Genomic DNA, 23,140 nt, shown 5'->3' with positions numbered 1-23,140 from the left:
GCTCGCTTGTGACGAACAGATGGCAATCGTGGAGTATCCACACAATGGATGTGTCCAAACAATGAAAAGTATTCCACCGGAACAAGGAACAAGGCTCTGACACACGCCACAGCACGGACGCACCGTGAAGACATCATGCTAAGGGAGAGAAACCAGGCTCGAAAGGCCGCATGTTGTTTGACTCCATTAGTATGACACGCTTAGAATAGGCAAATCCGTAGAAACAGAAAACAGACTAGTGGTTGGCAAGGGCTAGTGGGAGAGAGGGGAATGGGGAGTGACTGCCTGAGGGATATGGGGTTTCTCTTTGGGGTGATGAAAAGTTCTGAAACTGGAGAGCGGTAAGGGTTGTACAACACTGCGAATGCACTAAATGTCCCTGAATTCTACAGTTTTAAAATGGTTAAAATTGTGAGTTTTATGGTATGTGAGTTTTACCACAAATTTTTTTAAAGTGGGGGTGGAAGAGATGGAGAGAAAAATGAGGAGAAAATTGGATGCAGAGGAGGAGGAATGGGAATCAGCCAGAGATCCTTAGGCTGGTCATATTTCCCCAGATTCAGACCAGGGTGCTCTGCAGCCCCTCTCCTGTGGAAGAGGTAGTAAGAGGCCTTCCTGGTGGGGCTGCAGCAAGGAAAGACCACCAGCAGCCTGGAAAGGAAAAGAGGGCAGAGGGGAAGAGCCTCACCGGGGTGGGGCCGCCATCCCTACGGACAGAACAGCCGGTCCTGCTGGGAAATGCTCAGCAGTTACTCATCTGTCCTGTGCACTGACGGAATCACTCATTCACCAAATATGAACCCAGCTCTGGGCCAGCCACTGTCCTTGGTATGAGGGACACTGCAGTGATCAAATCCCTGGCCTCACTGAGTTAATCTAACCCCCGGGAGGGTAACAGTGTTCATACTCACTGGCTGGTATGACCCACTTTAATATAACCTGGGGCTCAATCCACCAAGTGTAAACAAAAACTAATAAATGAACCTTTCTCCTCTGATGTTTAGCAGATTTTAATCACATTTGGTGGCTGGGCAGAGATTAGAGAACTATATGGGACAGAGACTGTAGAAGCCATAGTAAGTCACCCCACAGGGTGGGCTCCAAGCAGAGACCTGAATGCAGAAAACCAGCCATTTTAATTAGAAATTCTGGATTTCAACCCGGAGTAAGGAATGTCACTTCCGGCCATTGTTTCAGATGGAATTTGTCCAAAAGACATGTGTGATGCTTATAGGGGCCTTCACCTGCACTCAGTCCTGGGGACCCTGCAGGGGACGTGCCTGACACATGGCTCTGCCCTCATGGGGCTCACCTTCTAATGCAGGAGACACACGATGTGGAGCAAGCTGCATGCTTCTTGGGGACACAGTTAAGAAGGAAAAAAGAGACAAGCACAGTGTCCCTGTTTTTTTCGAGGTTTCAGTTGCACACAGAACGATGTAATGAAGTCTGCTGCCCAAATCCCGGTTAGGGGCCCAGGATGAGTCGGCACAGAATGAAGTATCGTGGCAGAGGAGGTGGTCGGGAGGGGTGGGGGTGGCCTTCTATGAAAGAAGTCTTTCTTCTCACAGTCCTGGAGGCCAAAGTCCGAGATCAAGGTGTCGGCGGGGATGGTTTCTTCTGAGGCCTCTCCCTGGGCTGTGGACAGCTGCCTCCCCCTTTTTATGTGGCTTCCTCTCTGCGTATGTCCGAATCTCTTCCTCTGAGGGCAACACTATAACCTCATTTTAACTGAATTACCTTTTCAAGGGCCATCCCTCCAAATACAGTCACATTCTGAGGTACTGAGGGTCAGGGCCTCCCACGGTTCCCACAGGGCCTCAGCGCGCCCATCGCCCGCCCGCCTTGAAGGCCCCTCAGTGAGCACAGGGCACATCCCCCGGGCCGCTCCGCGCCGGCTCCCCGTGGACTGCAGACCACGGGGACTTGGGAGTCCCATCCAGTCAGACTCGCTCTCACCTGCATCCCCAGGGCCTAGACGCACCTGGTACCTCAGCCCCAGGGAAGGGCAAGGAGGTGAGGATGCTACCGAGCTGTTTCTACAAATGGCTGAAGCTTGTCTGGGCCAAGAACTTCAACGGCTTCTTTAATTATCCAAGCAGGGGAGGAGGGGGTGGCCTGAGGAGCAAGTTCAAAGAGTCCAGTGCGGACAGGACCACGCCAGCATAGGACTGAGTGGCTGGGACAAGGGGGCACAGGGAGAGTGGGGCAGCTAGGCCACAGGCACCAGCCTTCCCCCCACTTTTTGCACAGCCTCTCACACAGGCCTTGCACTTGTCATCAGCTTGTCCCTGAATTCTAAAGCATGACCACATGCCCTGTCACCTCGAAAATCCCGTCACCCTAAGAGGCAAAAGAATGATTATCGCGCTCCTTTCGGACAGATGGAGAAACCGAAGGTTAAAGATTTAAAATGGATTTTAACAAGGTCAAAGAACCAAGAGGAGGGTCGGGCAGGAGGTCCTACAACTCCACCCCGGGGCTCCTGAGAGCTGTCCACGGAGCCTCCAGCTGCGCCCCACGGTCCCTGCAGCAGCCCCGCTGAGAAGCAGGATGGGGTGAGAACCTTTGCCTCACCTTTGACCTTGAGCGTCCTGTCCTGTGGCCCAAAGGGCCTTGTCCCCCAGGACCCGGTGGCCTGACTTGACGGTCGGCTCTCTGAGCTGACCTGGCGACACCTCTTCGAATCCCATGACCCCAAGCTTCACCTCCTGACAAGGCCTTTCACGCTCTTCGGAGAAGGGCTGGTTAAGCCATGAGTGAAAGTTAGAGCACGATGTGCCTAATTCTCTTAAGGCAAACTCTCTCTTTATCCTCTTTAATTCAACCTTTCATCCAGCCAGCTATCAAATCCGTATCGAGCCACGCCTCAGAGATGCCAGCTGGGGCAGTTACAGAGATTTATGAAGCAGGTTTCCTGCCCTGGAGGAGCTCAGAGCGCTGTCATATAAACCGGTCATTGTGGTCCAGTGTGGCCTGTGCCATCTCAGTGTGGGGCCCTATGGAAGCCCACGGCAGTCTAGGGAGAGATCAAAGGCCACGCCTGGCCTGGGTCTGGATGAGGGTTATCATTCCCTAGACAGGCATGAGGAGGAAGGGATTCCAGAGCGGTAGGCTGTGCAAAGGCACAAGGGCGTAAGAGTTTGTGCCAGGAGAGGCCCCGTGAGGAGGCTGCGCAGGCCAGCCGCAGTTTGTGCAGCTGCCTGCGGGCCCCAGTGAGGAGCGCCTTGGCGCTCAGGGCAATGGGGAGCCAGGAAGGATGACTCCACGGGACCCAGGTTTTAGGAGGCCACTGCGGATGGCCATGAGACCTTAGGATGAGAGTGGGGACACTGGCCCTAAGCCTGGGGTTCCTGCTCAGTGGAAATACAAGAAACATCCATAACGATTGGGTTAATGGAACACTTGTCCGTTCCCAGGGTCGTGTCTGGCACTTTCAAATGCTCCCCTCCGGCCCTCTCACTAGCAGTACAGCCCCACCAGAACAACTGCTGCCCTTCTTTCCCCCATAAAGCAAGAGAAAATCAAGTACAGGGGACTGTGAGTATCGATCATGCCAACTGCATGTCTGCATTGTACCTCTTTCCAACTTGCCTGCATCTCACATCGGTCCTCATTTGCAAGAGATTTGCAGCTCCGACAGAATATATACAGTCTTGCTGATTTGCAGTGAAGCATAATTTACACCTTCCACTGCTTATTGGAGAAATCATTTCCCCAAGATGAATAATAAAGCAGACCAGCCACCCAGAGGAACAAAGCACTCCAACCGCTGCCTGGCAGGTGACTACCAGGTGCACCAAAATGACACTCACATTGGGCACATCCTGAAGCAATGCAATGGGCAGAGATGACAGTGAGCTTCTAGAGTCACATGATACCAGCTTTCAAACTCTGTCCCATGGAGCCCTAGGGCTTCCAGGGAAAATCCCTGGAGCCACTCTGAAAACAACTGGGCAACCGGGTGTGATCAAGGGCCCAGGCCACCGTCCACAGGAGGTCTGTGCAGCCTGAGAGATGCTCTTGTGTCCAGACAGACCGAGAGCAGCACAGGTGACCAGCGGGCCAGGGAGCGGGCTCAGTCTCTCTGGCCTCCTGCTCCCGCTCCAGCATAGCTGGCTTCTTGAGCCGGGGGCCTAGCCAGGTGCAGAGGGCTCAGGCCAGGGCTGGCTCTGCTGTCCCCGTGGTGTACCTGGCAATGCCTTCGCCAACGCCCCTTCGAACTTCCCTCTCAGGGGCAGGGCTCCCCACCTGCCAAATATGCTGAGGACTGCACAGAGGAGGAAGAAGCCTGGCTACACTTTCATTCTGGCTGTTTTCTCCTGGGTGACCCAGAGGAAGCCATCTGAAACCCTGAAGCTGATCAGGATCTCTGTGGCCACACCCACCACGGGGCTCCTCCTGCACAGAGATCAGGCCTCGTGAGCTTCCTCTCCCTGTGAATACCCACAATGCCCCGCGCACTATCTCACAGATCCCAAATTCCTAACCAGCCTGCCTTAGTCATCTGGCCAGAGCAGCCAGCAGACCCCTTTGGAAGATTCACACCACAGTAGGTCAGATTAGAGGGCCAGGGCAGATGGGAGCGAGGGCACAGTGGAGTTGCCCACTGCTGGGCTTTGGTTCCTCCTGCCCCCAGAGAAACTACGATGGTGCTCCGAAACTCAGCAGCTGGCCGGCTGGGAGAAGGAATCAACGCCCCCTTTCCTGTGTCACAAAACACGTCAACTAGAAGACAGCCACAGGTCCCGTGATCCCAAATGGGAGATGGGCCCTGGACAGCCCTCTGAGCAGCAACCTGCCCGCAGGCTGGGAGGTCTCTCCGGATGAAACCAACTGCACAAAAATCTGTGCTTATCTGCCACGTGCTCTGAGATAAGCTTCCCCTTAATTAGTAACTACAGGTAAGATACTCAACTTGGTCACACCCAGGGAGGGCCCTGGATGGGAGGAGTTTCTGATGGTTCAACAAAAGAATTTCTGCTTTAAGTTTCTAGTCTAAAATCACTGTGACAGCTGAAGACCCACCCGCAGGAGGGCCGTGACTTCCTTGGGCACGCATGTCTTCAGGGATGACGCTCAACTTGATAGAAATGGACTTGGAAGAGCCAAGATGGGAAAATTAGTTGGGGTGACAAGAGCCAGAAAGACAAGGTCACCGCCAGAAATGGAGACCAAGAGGTTTGGAGTCTCTCAGGGAAGCAGAAGGATCCATAACTGCAGAGCTGCCGGCCCACGCTGGGCACTGCCCCTGGGCTCGCCTTTACTTAAAGGGGGCGATTCCAACGTTCACAGTGACCCTCTGAAGTGGGCCTTATTATCCCCAATTTAAAGATACGGAAGCTGAGATCCAAGATCAGGTAAGCAATGTGCTCGATGCCTCCTACAGCAGCACCCAAGCCCAGGTGTGACCAGCTCTGAGCACCATCACACGGAACTGACCTGCCAACTGAGAACACTCCCACTCCAGGGTTGCAGCTGTGACCCAGTAGTCACACAGTCCCAAGGCAGGTCTGTTTCCTCAGTGCCTGTTTTGCCCTCCAGCAGAAAATAATAATGGCCTCCTGCCCGGTGTACATCCAGTGACAACCCTACTCCATGTAATGCAAGTGACCGGCGCCCACAGCGAGGACGCTGTGCTCTGAGCCCTGCATGCTCCCTCCCCCCGGCTGTCTTGTTACCCATAAGTTGTATGTGTAAGATGCCTGGGTGGGGAACGGGGATTCTGTAAGAACGTCACTCTGCCAACTCTTTATTGTTATTTTTTTTCCCCTTGTAAAGCCAAATAACTATCATGGGTAGCAAACCAGAATATTGTATCCACGAGCACCAGAGTTGAAATGACTGAACTAGGGCCCTTTATTTATTTTTTTTTAACTGAGTGCCTACACCTGCTTGTGCACTAAGGCTGAGTCTATAAAGATGAGAGACCCAGTCCTTGATCCTGAAAAATCGACAGTGTAGTGAGGGCAACAGACAATGGCAACACAGTGGGGTGAGTGCTCAAGGGTCCAGAAAGCTGCAGGTAGCTGTGTCAGCGGTTTTCCCAGGAGACTGACAGCAAGGCCACAACAGGAGCATGAAATGACCAGTAACCCAGTTAAAAATGAGCAAAGGATCCAAAGAGACAATTCTCTAAGGAAGGTATGCAACCCATGAGAGGGACGTGAAAGAGGCTCAATACGACAGGTCATCTGAAAGCATGTACCCAAACCACAGCAAGATAGCCCTTCATATCCACGAGCATGGCTATAATTAAAATGACAGATCATAACAAGTGTTGGTAAGGAAACAGAGAAATTGGAACCCTCACACAGTGCAGGGAGGACTGTAAAATGATGCAGCCACTTTGGAAAACAGTCTAGTAGTTTCTCAAATTGTTAAACATAGAGTTGCCATATGACTTAGCAATTCCGTTCCTAAGTATATACCTAAATGAAACGAAAATATAGATCAACACCAACACTTGTGCACAAATATTTGTAGGAGCAAGACTCATAGTAGCCCAAAATGAGAAACAACCAAATGTCCACCAATGATAAATGGATAAATAAAATGTGGTACATCCATATGATGCAATATTATTCAGCCATAAAAAGGGATAAATACTGGCACATGCCACCACATGGAGGAACCCTGAATATCTTATGCTAACGGAAGGAAGCCAGAGACACAAGGCTGTAGATGTGTCTGAGTCCATTCACAGGAAATGTCCAGCCTAGGCGATCTGTAGAGACAGACTGTAAATCAGTGGTTGCCTAGGGTTGGGGGCAAATGGAGTGAGGAGCATCAAAATGTTCTAAAAATGATCATGGTCTTGGTTGCACAACTTTATGAACATGATAAAAATCATTGATTTGCACACTCTCGGCGGTATATGCATTATATCTCAATAGAGCTGTTAAATAAAAAGAAAAGGGAGGGAGAGTAAAAGAGCGGGTGGGGGAAGAAGGTACTTCTGGCAAAAGAAGCCGCACGTGCACGTGAAGAAATGGCTAAAAACGCACTGGGGACGTAGGCGGAGGCCTGGTTGTCAGGGGCCTCTCTAGCAAAGCTAAGGGGAGATACACGATAAGGTGACGAAAGCCCCTGAAAGGTCTTCAGCAGGAGCGTTTTGAGATCCAGCTGGCCAGGAAAACTGCGGCAGTGTCCCTGGGGAGGATGGGCATCACTGAGAGACAAAAGGGGGCAGCCCCGGTGGTGGAGGCAGCCGCGGTCATCCAGGCACGAGAAGAAAGGTCAGCTCCAGAGCAGGGCAGGTCCGAGGGCTCCCTAGGGGCTGCGGGTGGGGCCTGCTTTGGGGACTAACAGCATCTCCAGCTTCCAGCCCTAACAGCTTAGCTCCTGGGCAACCCTTTAAAAAGAGAATTTCCATATACCTGGAGGTGTGTACCGCCTCCTCCCCTTCACCTTTCCACCCACCGCTCACCCCCTCCCCTCGCAACCATCAGCTTGTTCTCTAGGAGTCTGTTTCTGTTTTGTTTCACTTGCTCTTTTGGGCTTTTGTTTTTGGGGGTTTTTTGTTTGTTTGTTTTTTGTTTTAGATTCCACATGTAAGTGAAAACAAGTCATGGGTATAATGTACAGCGTGGGGAAAAAGTCAACATTATTGTAATAACTTTGTACGGTGACAGATGGCTACTAGACTTACTGGGGTAATCACATCGTAAGAAATATAAATGTCGGATCACTACGTTGTGTACCTGAAAATAATATAATATTGTATGTCAACTATACTTTAATAAAAGTAAATAAATAAACAAAATAAATCAAAAGAGATTTTCCACCCAACTCTATGAAAGAAACCTTTCCTTTTCTCTAGGACCAGGCAAAGATGAAAAGAAATGCTTAAGCCCTTTAGCAGCCTCTTGCATTTCTCCTCTTCCAACAAACAGCCTTCTTTCCTCATTACAACAGCCTCTTCTGGGAACATCCAGGCAGCCAGAGGACCATCAGACCCAGGTAAGAAGCAATTAAGACTAATTAGCCCTGCCTGGGCAGCAGTTCCGAACCGGCCCACTTTACCTGCTTTAACTAGTAGAATCTGTGTCCTGAAAACCCCCCAAAAGTGCTCTACAGTCTTCCTACTCAAGGTGTGGGCCCAACACCCGCAGCAGCTCCTGGGAGCTTGTTAGAAATGCAGACTCTCCGGCCCACCTCAGACCTCCTGAACCTGAATCTGCATCTGCACTTAACAAGATGCTCAGGTCACATGTCTCCGGGATCAGGAGGCAGTCTCGCACCGTGACCTCAGAGGGGCCCACGGAAAAAGGTCTCTCCCACCCCAGCAGCCCCACAGGAGAGGCCCCGTTACCTGGCAGCTCTGGGCACTCAGCGTGGCATGATCCCCAGGGCACGGGGATGTACACTTCATTAACAGTGTACACAAGGCACCAGATACCCTCACCAGGGCCCTGTGAAACTCGCAAAGGTTCTGCAACTTGCCCAGGGCCTCACAGGCTGCAGGGCCTGAGGCAGGATTTGAACCCAGAGCTGCCACTCGTGCCCTGCACTCTACAGCCCCCGTGGGGAGAGGCTCTGCCCTGCCCTTGAGTGTGGTCTGATCAGTCCGCACTGGGGTTAGCTGCAGGGCTCGTGTACTAGCCCCCCAGCCACGTGACCCAAGGCATCCGGCACCCCCTTGGAACCGATGTGGAGGCCAGGTTCCCACTGCGTGTTCCCTAACCCCGCTGGTATCTAGCAAGTCCATCCCGGGCGCTCTCTGCCATCATGCAGTCTAGGCCCTGGGCCTGCCACGCTCGTGCCACTCACCGCTCTGCCCCTGGCCTTTCTTCCTCCCAGGCCTGGTCCCGGTCCCAGGAAAGCGTTCCTGAGCCCCTCCTCCACCCTGGGTCAAGGGACCCCTCTGGACAAATGGGAACACCGGATGCCGCTCTCCCAGACCTGCCCTTTTACCACCTCCATCTCTCTGTCCTCACATTACACAGACTCAAAGAGGAGTCTAATTCCAAAGCCTGTGCTCTTTCCATGACCCTGCACAGCCTCATATAACCTGCTTAAAAAAAGAAAAGACAAAATAAACTAAATCCAATCTAATTCCAGGACTGCAAACTTAAAAACTCCTTCGGGTACTTAAGTGCTTTGCTATTCAAATTGTGCCTCCAGACCAACAGCATCAGTATCACAGGGGAGTCGGTCAGGCAATGCAGAGTCTCGGGCCTCACCCCAGACCTCCTGGGTCAGAATCTGCATTTTAACGAGAGCCCCTGTGATTTGCATGCACATTAATGCCTGAGAAGCGCCGGGGCACTGCCCTGCACTAATGTTGTTCAGGTAGGTTCTATGTGCCCGCGCCCAAAGACAGGCCCCGTGTATTCGAAACCTTCTTTAGTAATGGACTGAGTACCAGATTAGATTTTGTGTTGAGTGTGTCTTTGGTTAACAAAAATGCAACATCATTTCATTTTTCACTGACGCACAACAAAGGCTTGTAGCTATTTATCAATAAAACACTTGCTCAGTGAGAACAGAAGACTCAAAGTTCCAATTTCTGTTTCTAAATTATTTTACGAATCAAAGACAAATGCCTCAATGATACTCTTCCATGAGCCACTGCTAAAATAAGGATCCTTTGTCACGGTTAAATTAGGACAAGGGCTCATTTGTGAAGAATTTTTAAAGTACCATCTCTACAGAGTTTTTAGAACTTAATTAGTTTTTTGTTGACTAATCCTGGAGTTGTCTGAGCATCTGACAAGCAAACTAGGAGGGAAGAGGAATTAAGGCATCTGAGAAAAACAATGAACGCTAAGTGTCTGGAAGGGCTTTCATTCCAACAAAACAAGCATGAAACTTAAGTCTTTTAGAGAGGCCACCTGCCAGAGTCACCCTGGAGGGGACAGCCATCCCCAAGGGCTCCCCCAAGCTCCATGTCTTGGCTGTATCCATTGAGCCTTGGAGGGAGCAGGGCACACAATCGGTGCTCAAATATAAATATTTGTTTTTGTTGAACCAAAGGTTGTGACAGATGTATTTACCACAAAGAAAAAATCCTCCAGAGTCTGGGATCAGGCCAAGTATAGGCCAACTACCTACCAGTGTGCCCAGCAGAAGGTAGGTGCCAGGATGACTTGGGAAGGAGACAGTTGATCTGAGAGAACACTTAAGAGTTCATCCTGGCTCTCAGGAGCTGGGAGCACCTGCTGAGGCTTGCACTCTGGCTTTAAGTTCTTGTAGCAGTGGAAGTTGTCAAACATGTGGGATCTCGGGCCTCATCTTAGACCTACTGAGTCAGAATCTGCAACCAAGAAGATCCATCACATTAATTTTGAGAAGCCTTGCCCTAGAAGCACTGAAGTCAGTAGGAGAAGCACTGAGCAGTTACTGCAACTGGGCACAGAACACTTCTGGAAGACCGCTGAGACTGAGAGAGCAGAAATGGGGCAAGTGCACGCGTCGTGGTCAACAGAGCTCTGTCCACAGCGATTCAGCTTGCTGCTTTTCTCCTGCTGGGCATGCTAGGATTGCATTTCCCCACCCATTTAAAGTTAGGTGTGGCTGCGCTTCAGCCAAAGAAATATGAGCACAAACATCATGTGTCACTTCCAGGAAAAAGCTTTAAGAACCACGTGCTGTTTTAATACAATAACCAGCAAGATCCCAGATGGTGGTTGCTTCATCATCCTGGGACCCAGAAGGTCTTAGAACCCTAAACCGACTTGCAGCAGACTTGCAGCAATAGGAAGAAGCAAACTTTTAGCTGCAGACTTGCAGCAAGAGGAAGAAGCAAAGCTATGGTGTTTTAACCGCTGAGATTAGGGGTTTGTTATGGCAGCAAATAGTAACCTACCCTGACTGATACAGAGCGTAAGTGCACAATGCTGCCATTTTCAGAACATATCTGTTACTTCCCATTGAGAACTACTCAAACGTATCATTATTTGAGGGCAGGACCTTTTAAACCCTAAACAGCGTTGCTTAACTAGTCTCTTCACTCTTCAAACTTCATTCCAACAGTCATCTTATTTTCTCTTTTCCCCAGATTTCCTCACATATTTGCTTTTATCTTATTATACCGTATGCTTTTTGGTAAGCTGCTTTAAATTCTTTTTGCAACACAGTGATAGACACGGTGACAGTCACATTACAGATACACCAGACTTGGCTCCAAATGAATTGTGGCTGTTTCCAAAAAAATCAAATCCACCCTTCGAAAGACAAAGATTTGCTGTTACTGGAGATATTTAAAAGAATGTGGCCCCGGGCCAGCAAGAATTTCTTCAACCTGTTCTTTCCGCAAAAGGATACTTACAGAATGCATGGTACACACAGTCCCTGCTTTTAAAAAGCAATTCATTCCTGGACACACCATCTCTTTTTGCCTCATCATGGGCAAAGTCTAAACTATGCTAACTCCATAAAAACCCTTAGCATCATTAACCAAAAGTTTTTGTTTTTTTCAGTTCAGCTTCTTTATAGTTTCTGAGCCCCGTCTGCACGTCTGGCTATGAGCTGAGCACAGGGAACCTTACTCTAACCAGTTCGCGTTCCAGGAGAGCGCTGCAGTGGGCATTCACAGCCAGCCCGACGCTTCCCGCGCCCAGACTTCCAGAAGTGGAATGTATGTTGTTGAGGCTTTTAAGGTATACTTCCAAATCACCCTTGAGGGAGCATATGACAATTTTCCTATATCCTTGCCAATACTCATTCCTTTTTTTTGGACAGGTTTCACGAAAACTGTCTTTGAAAAATATTTGCAATTCTCTGATTACTAGTGAAACTGAATTCGCTCATGGCTCTGTATGTCTTTTATTATAAAGTATCTATTCAAGTTCTTTGCCCATTCTTATACCGATGCGGTCCTTTGTTTTTGTTTTTAAAATAATTTACAAAAGCACTTTCTGCATTAAAGATAATGGCTTTCTCCCCAGTTTTTATTTGCTTTTTACATCATTTTTCAAGGAAGAGATCTCTAGTGGCAGAATGGATGATTCACAAATAAGGAAAACCCAGTAGGAAAATGTGTATCACAGCTGATCTGCAAGAGGTGAGGCCTCTTGCTGCCCATCCCCAGTCCACCCACCAGCACGTCTTTTGACTGGACCCGCTAATACATTTCAAATTCATCCTCTTCTCACCATCTGACACCCACCAACGTGCTCCAGGCTTCCTGACTGGTCTCTTGGCTTCCCTTCCAGCCCATGTGAAATCCGTTCTCCACACTTCCATCAAACCAAAGGCATTTGCTGCACTTAGGAAACTATTTACAAACCACTAAAAAAAAAAGGGTCATTAAGTAACATAATAGAGGTGCTACAGTGGCAATCATTTACAATGTGTAAATGCATCAGATTAACACCCTAACTTTACCCAATGGTATATGACAAATATAGTCAATGAAAAGAATCATTAGTAGCTTGGATCGTACAGCCATGTTGGGAGTATTTATACCCCTGAAATTGGCAGAAGCTACAAATTGGGATTTCCCTCTCTCCACCTTCAACCCTCCACCACCAGAGCTGGTTGTTCAACACTCACCAGCTCTCCAGTGGAGGCGGAGAAGCCTAGTGTCAGAGAATACTGCCCTCCCAAAAATGGCTCAGAGGAGAGGGGAGAGCTCCAGATAGAGGGGCCCTTCCGACAGAAGACTGTCTCTGGCAGTTGCACGGACAGACAAGAGAAGCCCACACGGCGGGGAGGACAGCTCAGCAGGTGCCCCCGTGACATCGTGGAGCATCTGGACCCTTGGAATGATGTTTTTAGTGAAGCCCCCTGGAACATAAATGCAAACCTGGGGAAAGGGCAAAAAAATACCAATTTGACAGGATATTTCTTCCAGCGTGCAGGGTAAGGACTCAAAATATAAATTAACTTTATAGAAAAAGTTATATTTATTGGAGTGTGGGGGAGACTATCCAACTTACCTTCCTCCCTGTCTGTCTCCTCCCAACCCCTGTTGCCCTTGTTCCCTCTCTAACCATTCTGGAATATTCTGGTTCTCTCAAGTATATCAAATATGCTCCCCTCTCCTGGGTTATTTGCATTTGTGGTGCCTTCTGCCTCAAATCACTCCTCCCCAGGTGCACGGCTGGCTCCTGTGCCCCACTCAGGCCTCTACCTGGACACCACCCGCCGCCTCAGAGACGCCTCCTCTGTGCTCGCCCCGCTCCTCCCACTCCGTCACAGCGCCCTGTTTTATCGGCAGCATACTACTTGGAAATTATCTTATTTTTTTCTTGCTGGTTTAACATCTCCCCAATGAAAAGGTAAGCTTCTTTTCTGCATCTTTCATGACTTCACCTCCAGCCTGTCACAGCCACTCAACGAGGGACTGTTGGATAATGAATAATCAACTTTTGAACAAGGAATGGCAAACTGCATACAGCCTGTAAGCTAAGAATGGCTTTGACATCTTTAAACGGTTGAAAGCAAACAAAAGAATAGTTGTTCATGGCACGTGAAAATTAATACAAATTTGTGTCTATAAATAAAGTTTTATCGGAACACAGCCACTCCCGTTAATTTGGGGCTCCTCTGTGGCTGCTTTCGCACTCCAAGGGCAGAGCTGAGGAGCTGTGACAGGGACCATATGTGCGCTCTCTCAGCTTCTCACTGCCTCTGGCACACTCCAAGTCACAGTGACGTGGCAATACCTCAATCTTGCCTCTTGGCTCGCAAAGCCTGAAATGTTTCCTGGCCCTTCAAAGAAAAAGTTTGCCAGCACAAGTTAAGAAGGAGAAGGCTTTGCCTTGACCCACATGGTTCAGTGGGTTGGGCATCATCCCTCAAAGCAAAAGGTCGCTGGTTCAGTTCCTGGTTGGGGAACATATGAGAGTCAACCGATCAATGTTTCTCTCCCTTTTCCTCCCTCCTTTTCCCTCTTTCTAAAAATAAGTAATAAAATATTTAAAAAGGAGAAGGCTCTGAGAAATGTTTCTGAGGAAGGACAGATGAGGCTGGCTAACCTAATGAACAGGTGAGAGAAGGAAGAGGGGAGGGGGCAGTGTCCAGTGACGTGGCTGACAGGCATCCACTCCAGTATTGCGGGGGGCGGGGGGGCGGGTAGAAGGCAATGAAGACAGGAGAGGGACGGAGTTCAGATCCAACAGGTGAAATTTGAGTGCCCGGGGACCAAATCTGGACAGCAGCTCAAGAAGTGAGGCAAATACTGAACCAGAAAGTTCACCTAAAAAACCCCCCTTTATCAGATGGTAGGCAGGACAAACACTAAGAGTGAAAGGAGGAGGTGGGTGAGTCCTCTTATGTGTCCATAGAAACCTCACACAGTTCATACACCTGTCCCAACAAACCTCCACAGTGTCACCCCATGCTCTGCTCCACCAAAGGACAGGCGAGGCCCGCCTGCTGGCCACCATTACTACCTCTCTCCACAGGGACACACACGGCCCCGGAAGCCTTGCCATCGCAGGCAGAGAGGCAGATACAAATACATTTTATTAGAAAGCTTGTCACGTGCCACCTTGTTGTTGCGAGTAATAAGAGAACAACTGGGAGGACAATGTCCCCTGGAGTGGCCTGATAAGGACCCTACCAGCTCCCGCGTACCGAGGACAGGGCTTCCTGGTTTACCAAGGTTTACCAAACATTCTCGCTCCCCAGCAGCTGCGCTCTCAAAGCCGACCAGGCCATCAGATAAAAGCTGGGCGTTTTCAGGCTAAGCAGAGTACAAGAGGGTGAGCGTCTCATTCATGTTTCTAGGGAGTCACGGATGGCAGGGATTCACGTGGCGGGGAACAGATGTCGCGGATTCCTGCTGACTTGTTGCTAAGGGAACTTTTGTGGAGATGCCCCAGCCCATAGAATCTGTAAGCCCTGCCCATTGCTTTGAAGTCCAGGAGCGAGGCCACCTGACCAGGCCAGCGCAGGGCAGTGAAGAGGAGGAGGCTCCCCTGAACAGAGCTGGGCTGGGGGGTGGGCCAAAAGGAGATCTGCCAACAGCAGGAGCTACAAATGAGGGGCACAGCCCGCCAAATCAAAGGGCAGGATGACTTAGTGAAGTTGCTGAAAGCAGCACCTTGGTCTTTTAGGTCACAATTACACACTCCAGGAGCCACCTGCCCTAATTACACCTTCTGTGAAGCGAGCTGATGATCGCCTTAAAAATGATGGGCGTGACGGACCAAGCCACGCCTATTTGAGGAAATTTGCACAGTACAGAAAGAAGGGCCCTGTATTAAAATCAATTTGTGCAACATAGCAAGCATCTCCCAGATGCCAGGCAGCTCAGATACTCTGTGTCTATTAATAACCAGGACCAAATAGCTCCGACCTGAAAATGCAGGACTGGTATGCAATGGGCCAGTGGACAGGCCAGACTTTTGGGACAGAAAAATCTAGTTGCAAATTCAGCTGCACCATTTATTGGGTGGCCTTTATAAAGAATACCCTGGCATCTTGAAAATTAAAAAAAAAAAAAATCCTCCAAGGCTGGCAATGAGAATTTCCTAGCAGACAGCTGCCAAGTCTCCTGCAGTTTACCCCCCTCTGGAGGCTCTCCCTTCGGACGGGCCTGGCACTGCTTCCCCGTAAGATCATCTGTCCCAGGCGTGTCCTCCGACAATTCTGAGGGAGCTAGTCTACAAAATGTCCCTCACTGGTCTCCCTGTATCCATATCTGTATGCACCTCTCCCCCACGCTGAACCTGGATGGGTCCTGTGCCTCTCTTTACCAACAGAATATGCCAGAAGTGACGTGCCAGGTTGGAGCCTAAGCCTTAAGAAGGCCTGACAGCCCTGGCCAGTGTGGCTCCATTGGTTGGAGCATCGTCTCGTAAATCAAAAGGCTGGGGGTTCAATTCCTGGTCCAGGCACATACCTGGGTTTTGGGTTCGATTCCCTGTTGGGGCATATATGGGAGATAACCAAAGTTTCTCTTTCACCTCAATGTTTCTCTCTCTAAAATCAATAAACATATTTAAAGAAAAAAAAAAAAAAGGCCAGACTAGTTGGACTCTTGTGTTCTTGGGAGCCAACCACCATGGAAAAACTTCAAGTGCCCTGCTGAAGAGGAGGCCACATGCAAAGGCCCGGGAGGGTGAGACGCCATGTGGAGGGGAAAGGCCCCGTGAAGGGTAACGACACCCAGGCACGGCTCGGCAGGGTCCAGCCCCGTGAGCCTCCAGAACTCCAGCTCCAGGAGCCGCCGGCCGACAAATGCATGGGCGCCTCCCAGAGAGGCCAGCAGAAGAACTGGCCAACTGAGTCCTGTCAGCCCACAGAAATGTGAGGTAATAACAAACGGTCATTTTGAGACACTGAGTTTTGGGGTGGCTTGTTACAAAGCAATAGATAAAACATCATCCCTTAATTATCTATGTATAACACAGCCCCTCCCCCAGCTCCCCAGCTCTATCCCCACAGCCACACCTTGAAAACTCCGACAGCACAACCACATGAACCCAAAATGGGAGAAGAGAAGGTGGAGAGAAGGAGACCAAGTTCAAGGGTGACTCTCTCAACCACCTAGTTCCAGCGGCAAACAGCACCATATTCTGTCAGTACCTCTGAGGTCCCGACCTCCCAGCCAGATCGTGGATTCTAAGAACAGTCCGTAGGTCAAGGAAAGGTCTGTTGTATTTGCATTCCAATCTTATTAACCCCCAGAATTCTTTCCCAAAGCTCTGGGAGTTTTTCCAGATGTCTTACAGTACATTGCAGGTCCCTGGTTTCTTCTCTCCATTTGAGGGAAGAGCAGGCCACAAGGAGTCCCTGGGCCAGGGCAAGACCCTCTGGCTACTGAACCTGTCTAGCGGTTGGACCAGGTCTGACTCTCCAGCTCTTCCCAGGGGATGGGGATCTGGGCTCCATCCTCCATGTACCTGTGCTGCGTCCAGCCTCCGTGTGCCCCAGAAGTCTCTTGCCCTGCAGGGCCTCCAGGTGAGCAGCGGGCTCGGAGTCTGCTGGAATGTGCTGCCGCAGGCTCCAGCCCCATCTCAGGTCCCCTTCAGCCCAGGTCCCCTTCAGCCCAGCTCCTCCTCAACCACGGCTCTCCAATGCCAGGAGGGTTCTCTGCTCTGCTCCTTCTTCGTGGCTGAGGAGACCCTCAGGAAAGATTTTTCTGGCTGCTTTTATCTAAGGGCCATTCTTCGTCCTGGGCAGCAGCTGTGAGCCTTATCTATGGGCCTTCCTTTCCTGGGAGGAGCTGATTCCTTCCCCCTGGCAGCCCCTGGAAGGCCGCAGATCCTTTGAAGAGCCAGGATCCTGGGGGCCTGTCCTCAGTCCCACCAGGGCCGTCCACACTGCTCTGCTCGAGCTGACGTTTCCCTGGAGGCTGCCCCATTTCCTTGGAGCCTTGACCAAAGAGAGTTCTCCAGTAACCAGGATCGGAATCCATGCTGGCCTCTCCCCAGGGCCTGGCTGCCAGGGCAGATCTGTCCGCCCCCTCAGAGTTACCTCCCAACTCCCATTCATGGGCTGTGCTTCCTGCACAGCTGGGGTTCTCGGTTCTCCTTTTTTCTCATATGAACAAGGAAGGAATCCTTGCAGAGTGTCCGTCTTGCACATGCTGCTCTCGAGCCCTAGCACCACCTTCCATCCAACGGGAACGGGGTTTCCCGCTACCACTCTCCCACCAGAAAGCAAAAGGTACGCCGGGGCGGCGGGGGCGGCGGGGGCACCCTTCTCAGCCGTGCATCCACCATCCCCTCCTCCCCCAGGAGGCTGGTGGTGTCCATTCTCTCTGCTCCGCTGTCCCAAACAGCTCCCCTGGCCTTCTGAACTCCATGTCCCCAGCAAGCTCCGTGCCAGCCACCCCTTTGGCAAACATCCCAAGAGATTTACCACTTTTGGGATCAATGAGCTCCTTTTCTGGTTCCCTGGTCTCTGCACTAACTCTCAGCCTCGACAAACACCTGGCTAGCGTTCCTCCAGACTCCCGTTCGGGCATGGCAGCCAGTCCACCGCCACTGCCCCCTCCGAGAGCTCTGCATTCCCCACTGTGTGAGTCTGTCTTGGAGCATTCACCCACCCCTGCCCAGGCCTCAGCCCGGAAGCCTAGCCTGCTCAAGGAAGAGGTTCACAGACACGGGGCCTGATCTACAATCCTCTCTGTCAAAACGGCAACTGCTTTTTCCCTGAAAAGTGCCAGGGCTCAGAGAGCAGCCTGCCCCACACCTGTGGGAAAATCAGCTGGCTCTAAGTGAAGTCAAACTTCAGGATTAGCAAGAGAGATGGTCCGGGGGGCGGGGGGGAAGGAGCAGCTGCCCTCATGTTAGCCCCAGTATTTCAGCGCCGCCAGCCCCCCCCCACCGCCCCCGCCCCCGCCCTGTGCTGATCTCCAAGGGCTGCACTTGCCCTTTCCCACGTGGATACACGCCATGGCCTTTCAGCACAACTGAGCCCAGGCTATGATGTTTGAAAGAGACGCAGGCACACGCATAACACCGAGCCATCTGAGCTGGTGGGCAAATATGCAAGCAGTGCTCCTCAGGCAATTTCCTCACCTCTCTCCTATGCAGTGTGCTTGCCTGTAAAATGGGCATGGTGCTTACCCCGCCACAGAGCTGTCAGGGGGATTGGTGACAATGTATGTACCATGCCTAGCACCCAGTAGGTACTCAACAAATGAAAGTCTTCCCATCAGTGCTGCTCACACAGACGGTACTTCTGTCACAAGTGACCAGGTGGGAGTTGTCTGAGAAAGGCCCTCAGGCACCAGAGATTCCCTAAGTATGTGTAAGCCATGACACACCCAAGACGGTCCCCGCTGATCATTCAGCTGGTCCCCTGGGTCTTGTCCACCTGCCCTTTCCCCTACTAAGAAATGCAGAGACACTCCACTCTTACAAGTCTACAAACCCACCAGCCTCACCCCGGCCCAAAACAGAGCTGGCTGCACGTGGCCAGGGCCCTCCTCACCAGACAGGCACCCGACAGCCTAATTTCCGCAGGTACTTCCCTGAATAGTGCGGCCACCAGAGGAACTCTGACATAGGAGCCTCCCTCATGGCTTCTGAGCGAGAAAAAAGGAGGCTCCAGGTCTTTGTCGGAAGCAACGCACTTGCTTGCTTTCACACATGAATCTCCGAAAAGGAACTGGGGAAGCCGGGATCACACCTGAGCCTCTCCCACATCCACAGGTCCTCAAAATACGGAACCAAGAGGGTTGGGGAACATTCTGCTGGCTCCATGAAGGCTCCTTCCAGCCTCTACTTTGCTCAAATACTAGTATGGAATTCATTTAGGAGGGATTTTGTTATTTTCCTCTGGACCTGAAAGAAACATACTGTACCTGCTTCTGTCTCTGATAATGTTTCCACAGGATACTTCTCAGGCAAACTCACCCTCTAACCATTTCGCCTCCTTTTTTTTTTTTTCTTTTCTTTTCTTTCCTTTCCTTCGCTCCTTTCTCTTCTTGAGTTGCATGAAGCATTTTCAGTCAAAATTTGCTACTCTGTTTTTTTGTGAAGTAGGTCAGGGTTTAAATTATAAATAAGTTCAGTTTTCATGATTTGGGCAGTGTTTTACCAGAAGGGTTCTGTCTGCGAATCAACTGCATTAACCGCTCATTTATTCTTTACACCACTCCTAGGGTCAGGCGGCCTCTTACTGAAGGAGGTGTCCTGTAAGGTCACCTGTGCCCCCCCCCCTCGCCCCCGCCTCCGGGGCTTTAGAAACTTCGGTCCCACTCAGGCTATGGCCATGAGTTCAGCGCTTAGAGGACGAGAAGCGTCCCCACTGTCACCCAGACAATAAACAGCCAGGGGACTTGGCTCAACAGGTCCCCTGAAGTCCTGGGGCCGGGCCAGAACCCCAGCAACAAGCCACTTTCAGGTTCTGACGAGGAGGGGGCGCTGGCTGGGCGCTGCGGCACCCCTGAGTCAAGCCTGCTGACGGGGCTCGGGCTGGTAGCCAGCCAGGCTCAGCTGACCAGCAAGTGGGCGGCCCCGACACGGCCGGGCAGACTGACCCGGGACAGCAAGACCGTCCACGGGTCGGCGGGCTCCGGGCTCCGGGCTCCGGGGTGGAGACACCGGGTCGCGGGGCTGCATCGGTGCCACTTTTCCGACCCCGATCCTCGGTGCGTCTCGCGTAGACCGCCGGACTCCGCAGCCCTGCTCCCGCCCCTGCCGCTGCCGGGAACGCGCCCGCCCGCTCCAGAATTCACACAGGGAACAAGTTCTCGCTTCCTCGGGGCGCCACGATGTGCCTGGAGGCCCGGCACGGGGGGCGCTCAGAGGGCGATCCCTGCGCTGCACACTCCCCAAGGGACGCCCGCGCCTTCGCCGCCCCCAGGAGCGCGGAACTACGGGTCTGGGGAGCAGCGGCTGCCCCGGGGTAGCAGGTCCGACAGGGGCGGCTTTGGCATCCCCCGTGCGGGCAACAGGTCTGAGAGCGCGCCGAGGACCGGCGCCCGGGACCTCCCGGCCATCGCCCCTTACCTCCAGCAACTGCACGTAGCTCGCTGGGAACCAGCCGCGGAGCCCGTCCTCCTTCTCGCCTTCCCACCAGCCGCCGTCCGGGACCTGCAGCAGCGTGATCAGCTCGCCCGCAGCAAAGCGCAGCCCCTGGCTGTGCCGCTCCCCAGAGAAGGGGTACAGGGTCCGGCAGCGGGACCCGGACATGGCCTTGGCGCCCGGGCTCACAGAGCAGCCTGCATCCCTGCCGAGCCCTGCGGGCTGGGCAGTGGCTCCGCGGGGTCCCAGGCGCCCGGCGCTCCGGGCTCCCGCGCTCTGGGCGCGCGCCGTCTCGTGGGTGCGCGGGGGTCCCCAGCCAGGCGGGGAACGCGCGCTCCGCGCAGGGAAGCAGAGACTCGCTGGTTTCGGAGAGCAAGCGGCGACGCCCCCGGGCCGGGCTCGCAGATCCCAGCTCTGGGCGGGGGGGGCGGGGCTCAGGGGGAGGAGACCGAGGCTCAGCGGGCTCCGGAGACAACTTCCCGGGGACGCGGAACGCGGGCTGCCGCCGCGAGGGCCGGCCGGATCCGGGGCCGCGTTGGCACGCGGAAATGCGCAGCTCCGGGGAGAGGTGGGATCCTAAGCATCACCCTCTGCGGGGCTCCGCGGCAAGGGAGTGGCCCGGCGTACGTGGAGAGGGGGGTGGCGGCTGGGTGGCCGAGCCGAGGCTCTCTCCACGGCGAGGGGGGCGGGGCAGGGGCTGGACCAGTGCGGCCACGCCCGCTGAGGGCTGGGCGCTCGACTGCCTTGGGGGCAGGTCACTGGGGAGGTGTCTCCCCATTCACACCCCCAACACCAGGGGCCGCTGGAATAGAAACGCCCCTGTGTGCCTGTTTGGTAGGTGTGGTGGCTGGTGGCGGTGGGCGCACCCTCCAAGGTACCAAGGTATCCAAGGGGAATGTGTTTGTGACCGGCGCTGTTGTGGCTGAACCTGGCGATGAACTTGACTCGCCGGAAACTGAACAATGGGTGAAAGACAGGTTTGAAGCCTGGCGCCTGAAGCCGGGAAGCCGGGTGGCAGAGTTGCAAGGAGGCACCACCCACCGGGGAGGCGACGGAATTAGAGTTGGTAGAATTAGAAGCAGCCCCATGAGGTTACATGAAGGAAAGGGGACAGGTGAGAGAACCAGCCCCCACCGTTTTGCATGCAAAGAGGCTACCGGAGGGTACCAATTTTCCTGGTACCCAGGTGGGCCACACTCATTTACTCAGTCAACAAACATTCATGGAAGGCTCCCACCTTTTATGCAATGTTCCAGATACCTACAAAGATCCTGTGAAGAAGTCCCAGCTCTCCAGGGACTGGTAGACCATGGTACTGAAGGAAGCTGACCTTAAACTGAGGGTATAGAAGTAAAAGAAAGCTTCATAGCCCACTTCATAGAAAAGAGTCCATTTTCGAAACTATAAATAGCTGGATCTTCTCTGTCTACTTCTAACTGTCTACCCTCACATCCTGCTCAATAACCTTCCATGGCTCTGTATTGCCTATTAATTTAAATAGAGACTTCTCAGGCTGTACGTTGCAGGCCCTCCACAAAACCTCTCCGGGTCTTATCTCTCACTATGTTTGCCTACATGTCCTTTATAAAATCAGTCATGCTGGGCTATAAGAGCCATAAGATCTTGTACATGTTTCTATGCTTTGAATCAGTGGTTCTCAATACTGGCTATACATTACCTGAGTAACTTTAAAATATGCTTATGCCCAGGCCCAGCCTAGCTTTGAGAATCACTGTGGCGCCATATTCTGCATTTAAACCATCTCATCTGAGCAGCCTCAGTCTGGCCTCTGGCCACAGGCAAGTTGACAAATGCTGACTGTTTATAATATGCCATCGATTGCACACTGACAGACCCTTGCTCGGCTAGAAATATGAGGAACAAACTTTTGACCACGGCCACCATTAAGAGTTCCACCATTAAGACCTGCAAAATTTGTTATAGAAAACAGTCACTAAAAGTAACTGACCTAATCAAATGTTAAAAAGAACTAAAATTTCCCGTATTGGGGAATATGTGACTGTTAACAGGCTGACCCCAGGTTTCATATTTGCCAATAGGGCCCAGCTCAAGTAAGGAGAGTTGGTCCAGGGCCTTCCTTCCACCCAGATTCCTCCCTGGTACCCTTGAGGAACCTGCGGTCCAGTCTGGACTTGAAAAGTCTCAGCCTGCACAGCACCTCATAACTTCTGCAGCAACAAGGCTGATCATGGCTGTCAATTTCTTCCCATTCTTTCTTTCATTGTATCGTTTCTCATTACCATTTGTCCCCTTTATGCCCTGTCCCACTTTCACCCACCCCCACCCTCGCAATCACCGCCCAGTTAACTGTGTCCCTGAGTCCTTTCTCTGTTTTCCAATTCTTTCACTTCGTTCCTATAATCATAAGAGCCGGTGCGGTTGTTGCTCGCAGTTTACCAGGAGAGAAACCGGGCTCTGAGGGTATGATTTGCCCTCTGTCGAACGACCCGTCGGCAGTAGGACCAGGCTTTGAACTCCGACCTAGCTTACTGTGCAACATAGCGAGTGCTGCTCCCTCTAGTCCATCTTGCCAGCATCAGGAAACTGTATCCTTGTAGCTCATCCACAAATGGTATCTTAAGAAAGTGCTCTCTGGTGATCCCCAGTTCAATCCTGGTAGAAGCAAAACTGGACCAGCAGCCAGTGGAACTGCTGTGCCTGATCTCATCCACGAAGTAACCTCAGACAAATCCTCTAACGCCTTTGGGTCTCCTTCCCCATCTGTGATTGGAGACTGAATCCAA

General features: G+C 52.0%; 1 protein-coding gene across 1 annotated transcript in view; it reads right to left on the bottom strand.

Annotated features, from left to right (window-relative positions):
- Nucleotides 1-20,588, bottom strand: part of GAS7 (growth arrest specific 7) — a 202,444-nt gene extending 181,856 nt beyond the window's left edge. The window contains exon 1 of the mRNA XM_054571246.1: nucleotides 20,361-20,588. Within this exon, the coding sequence (XP_054427221.1) occupies nucleotides 20,361-20,543 (183 nt within the window). The 5' untranslated portion in view covers nucleotides 20,544-20,588. The remainder of the gene's footprint in view (nucleotides 1-20,360) is intronic.
- Nucleotides 20,589-23,140: the final 2,552 nt, after the last annotated feature.

This window comes from Pteronotus mesoamericanus, unplaced genomic scaffold (assembly GCF_021234165.1).
Source record: "Pteronotus mesoamericanus isolate MK-2021 breed Mesoamerican mustached bat unplaced genomic scaffold, CSHL_Meso_final contig_22, whole genome shotgun sequence".
Lineage (NCBI taxonomy): Eukaryota > Metazoa > Chordata > Mammalia > Chiroptera > Mormoopidae > Pteronotus > Pteronotus mesoamericanus.
The sequence above is the reverse complement of the archived record's forward strand: the minus strand, read 5'-3'. Positions and strand labels throughout refer to the sequence as shown.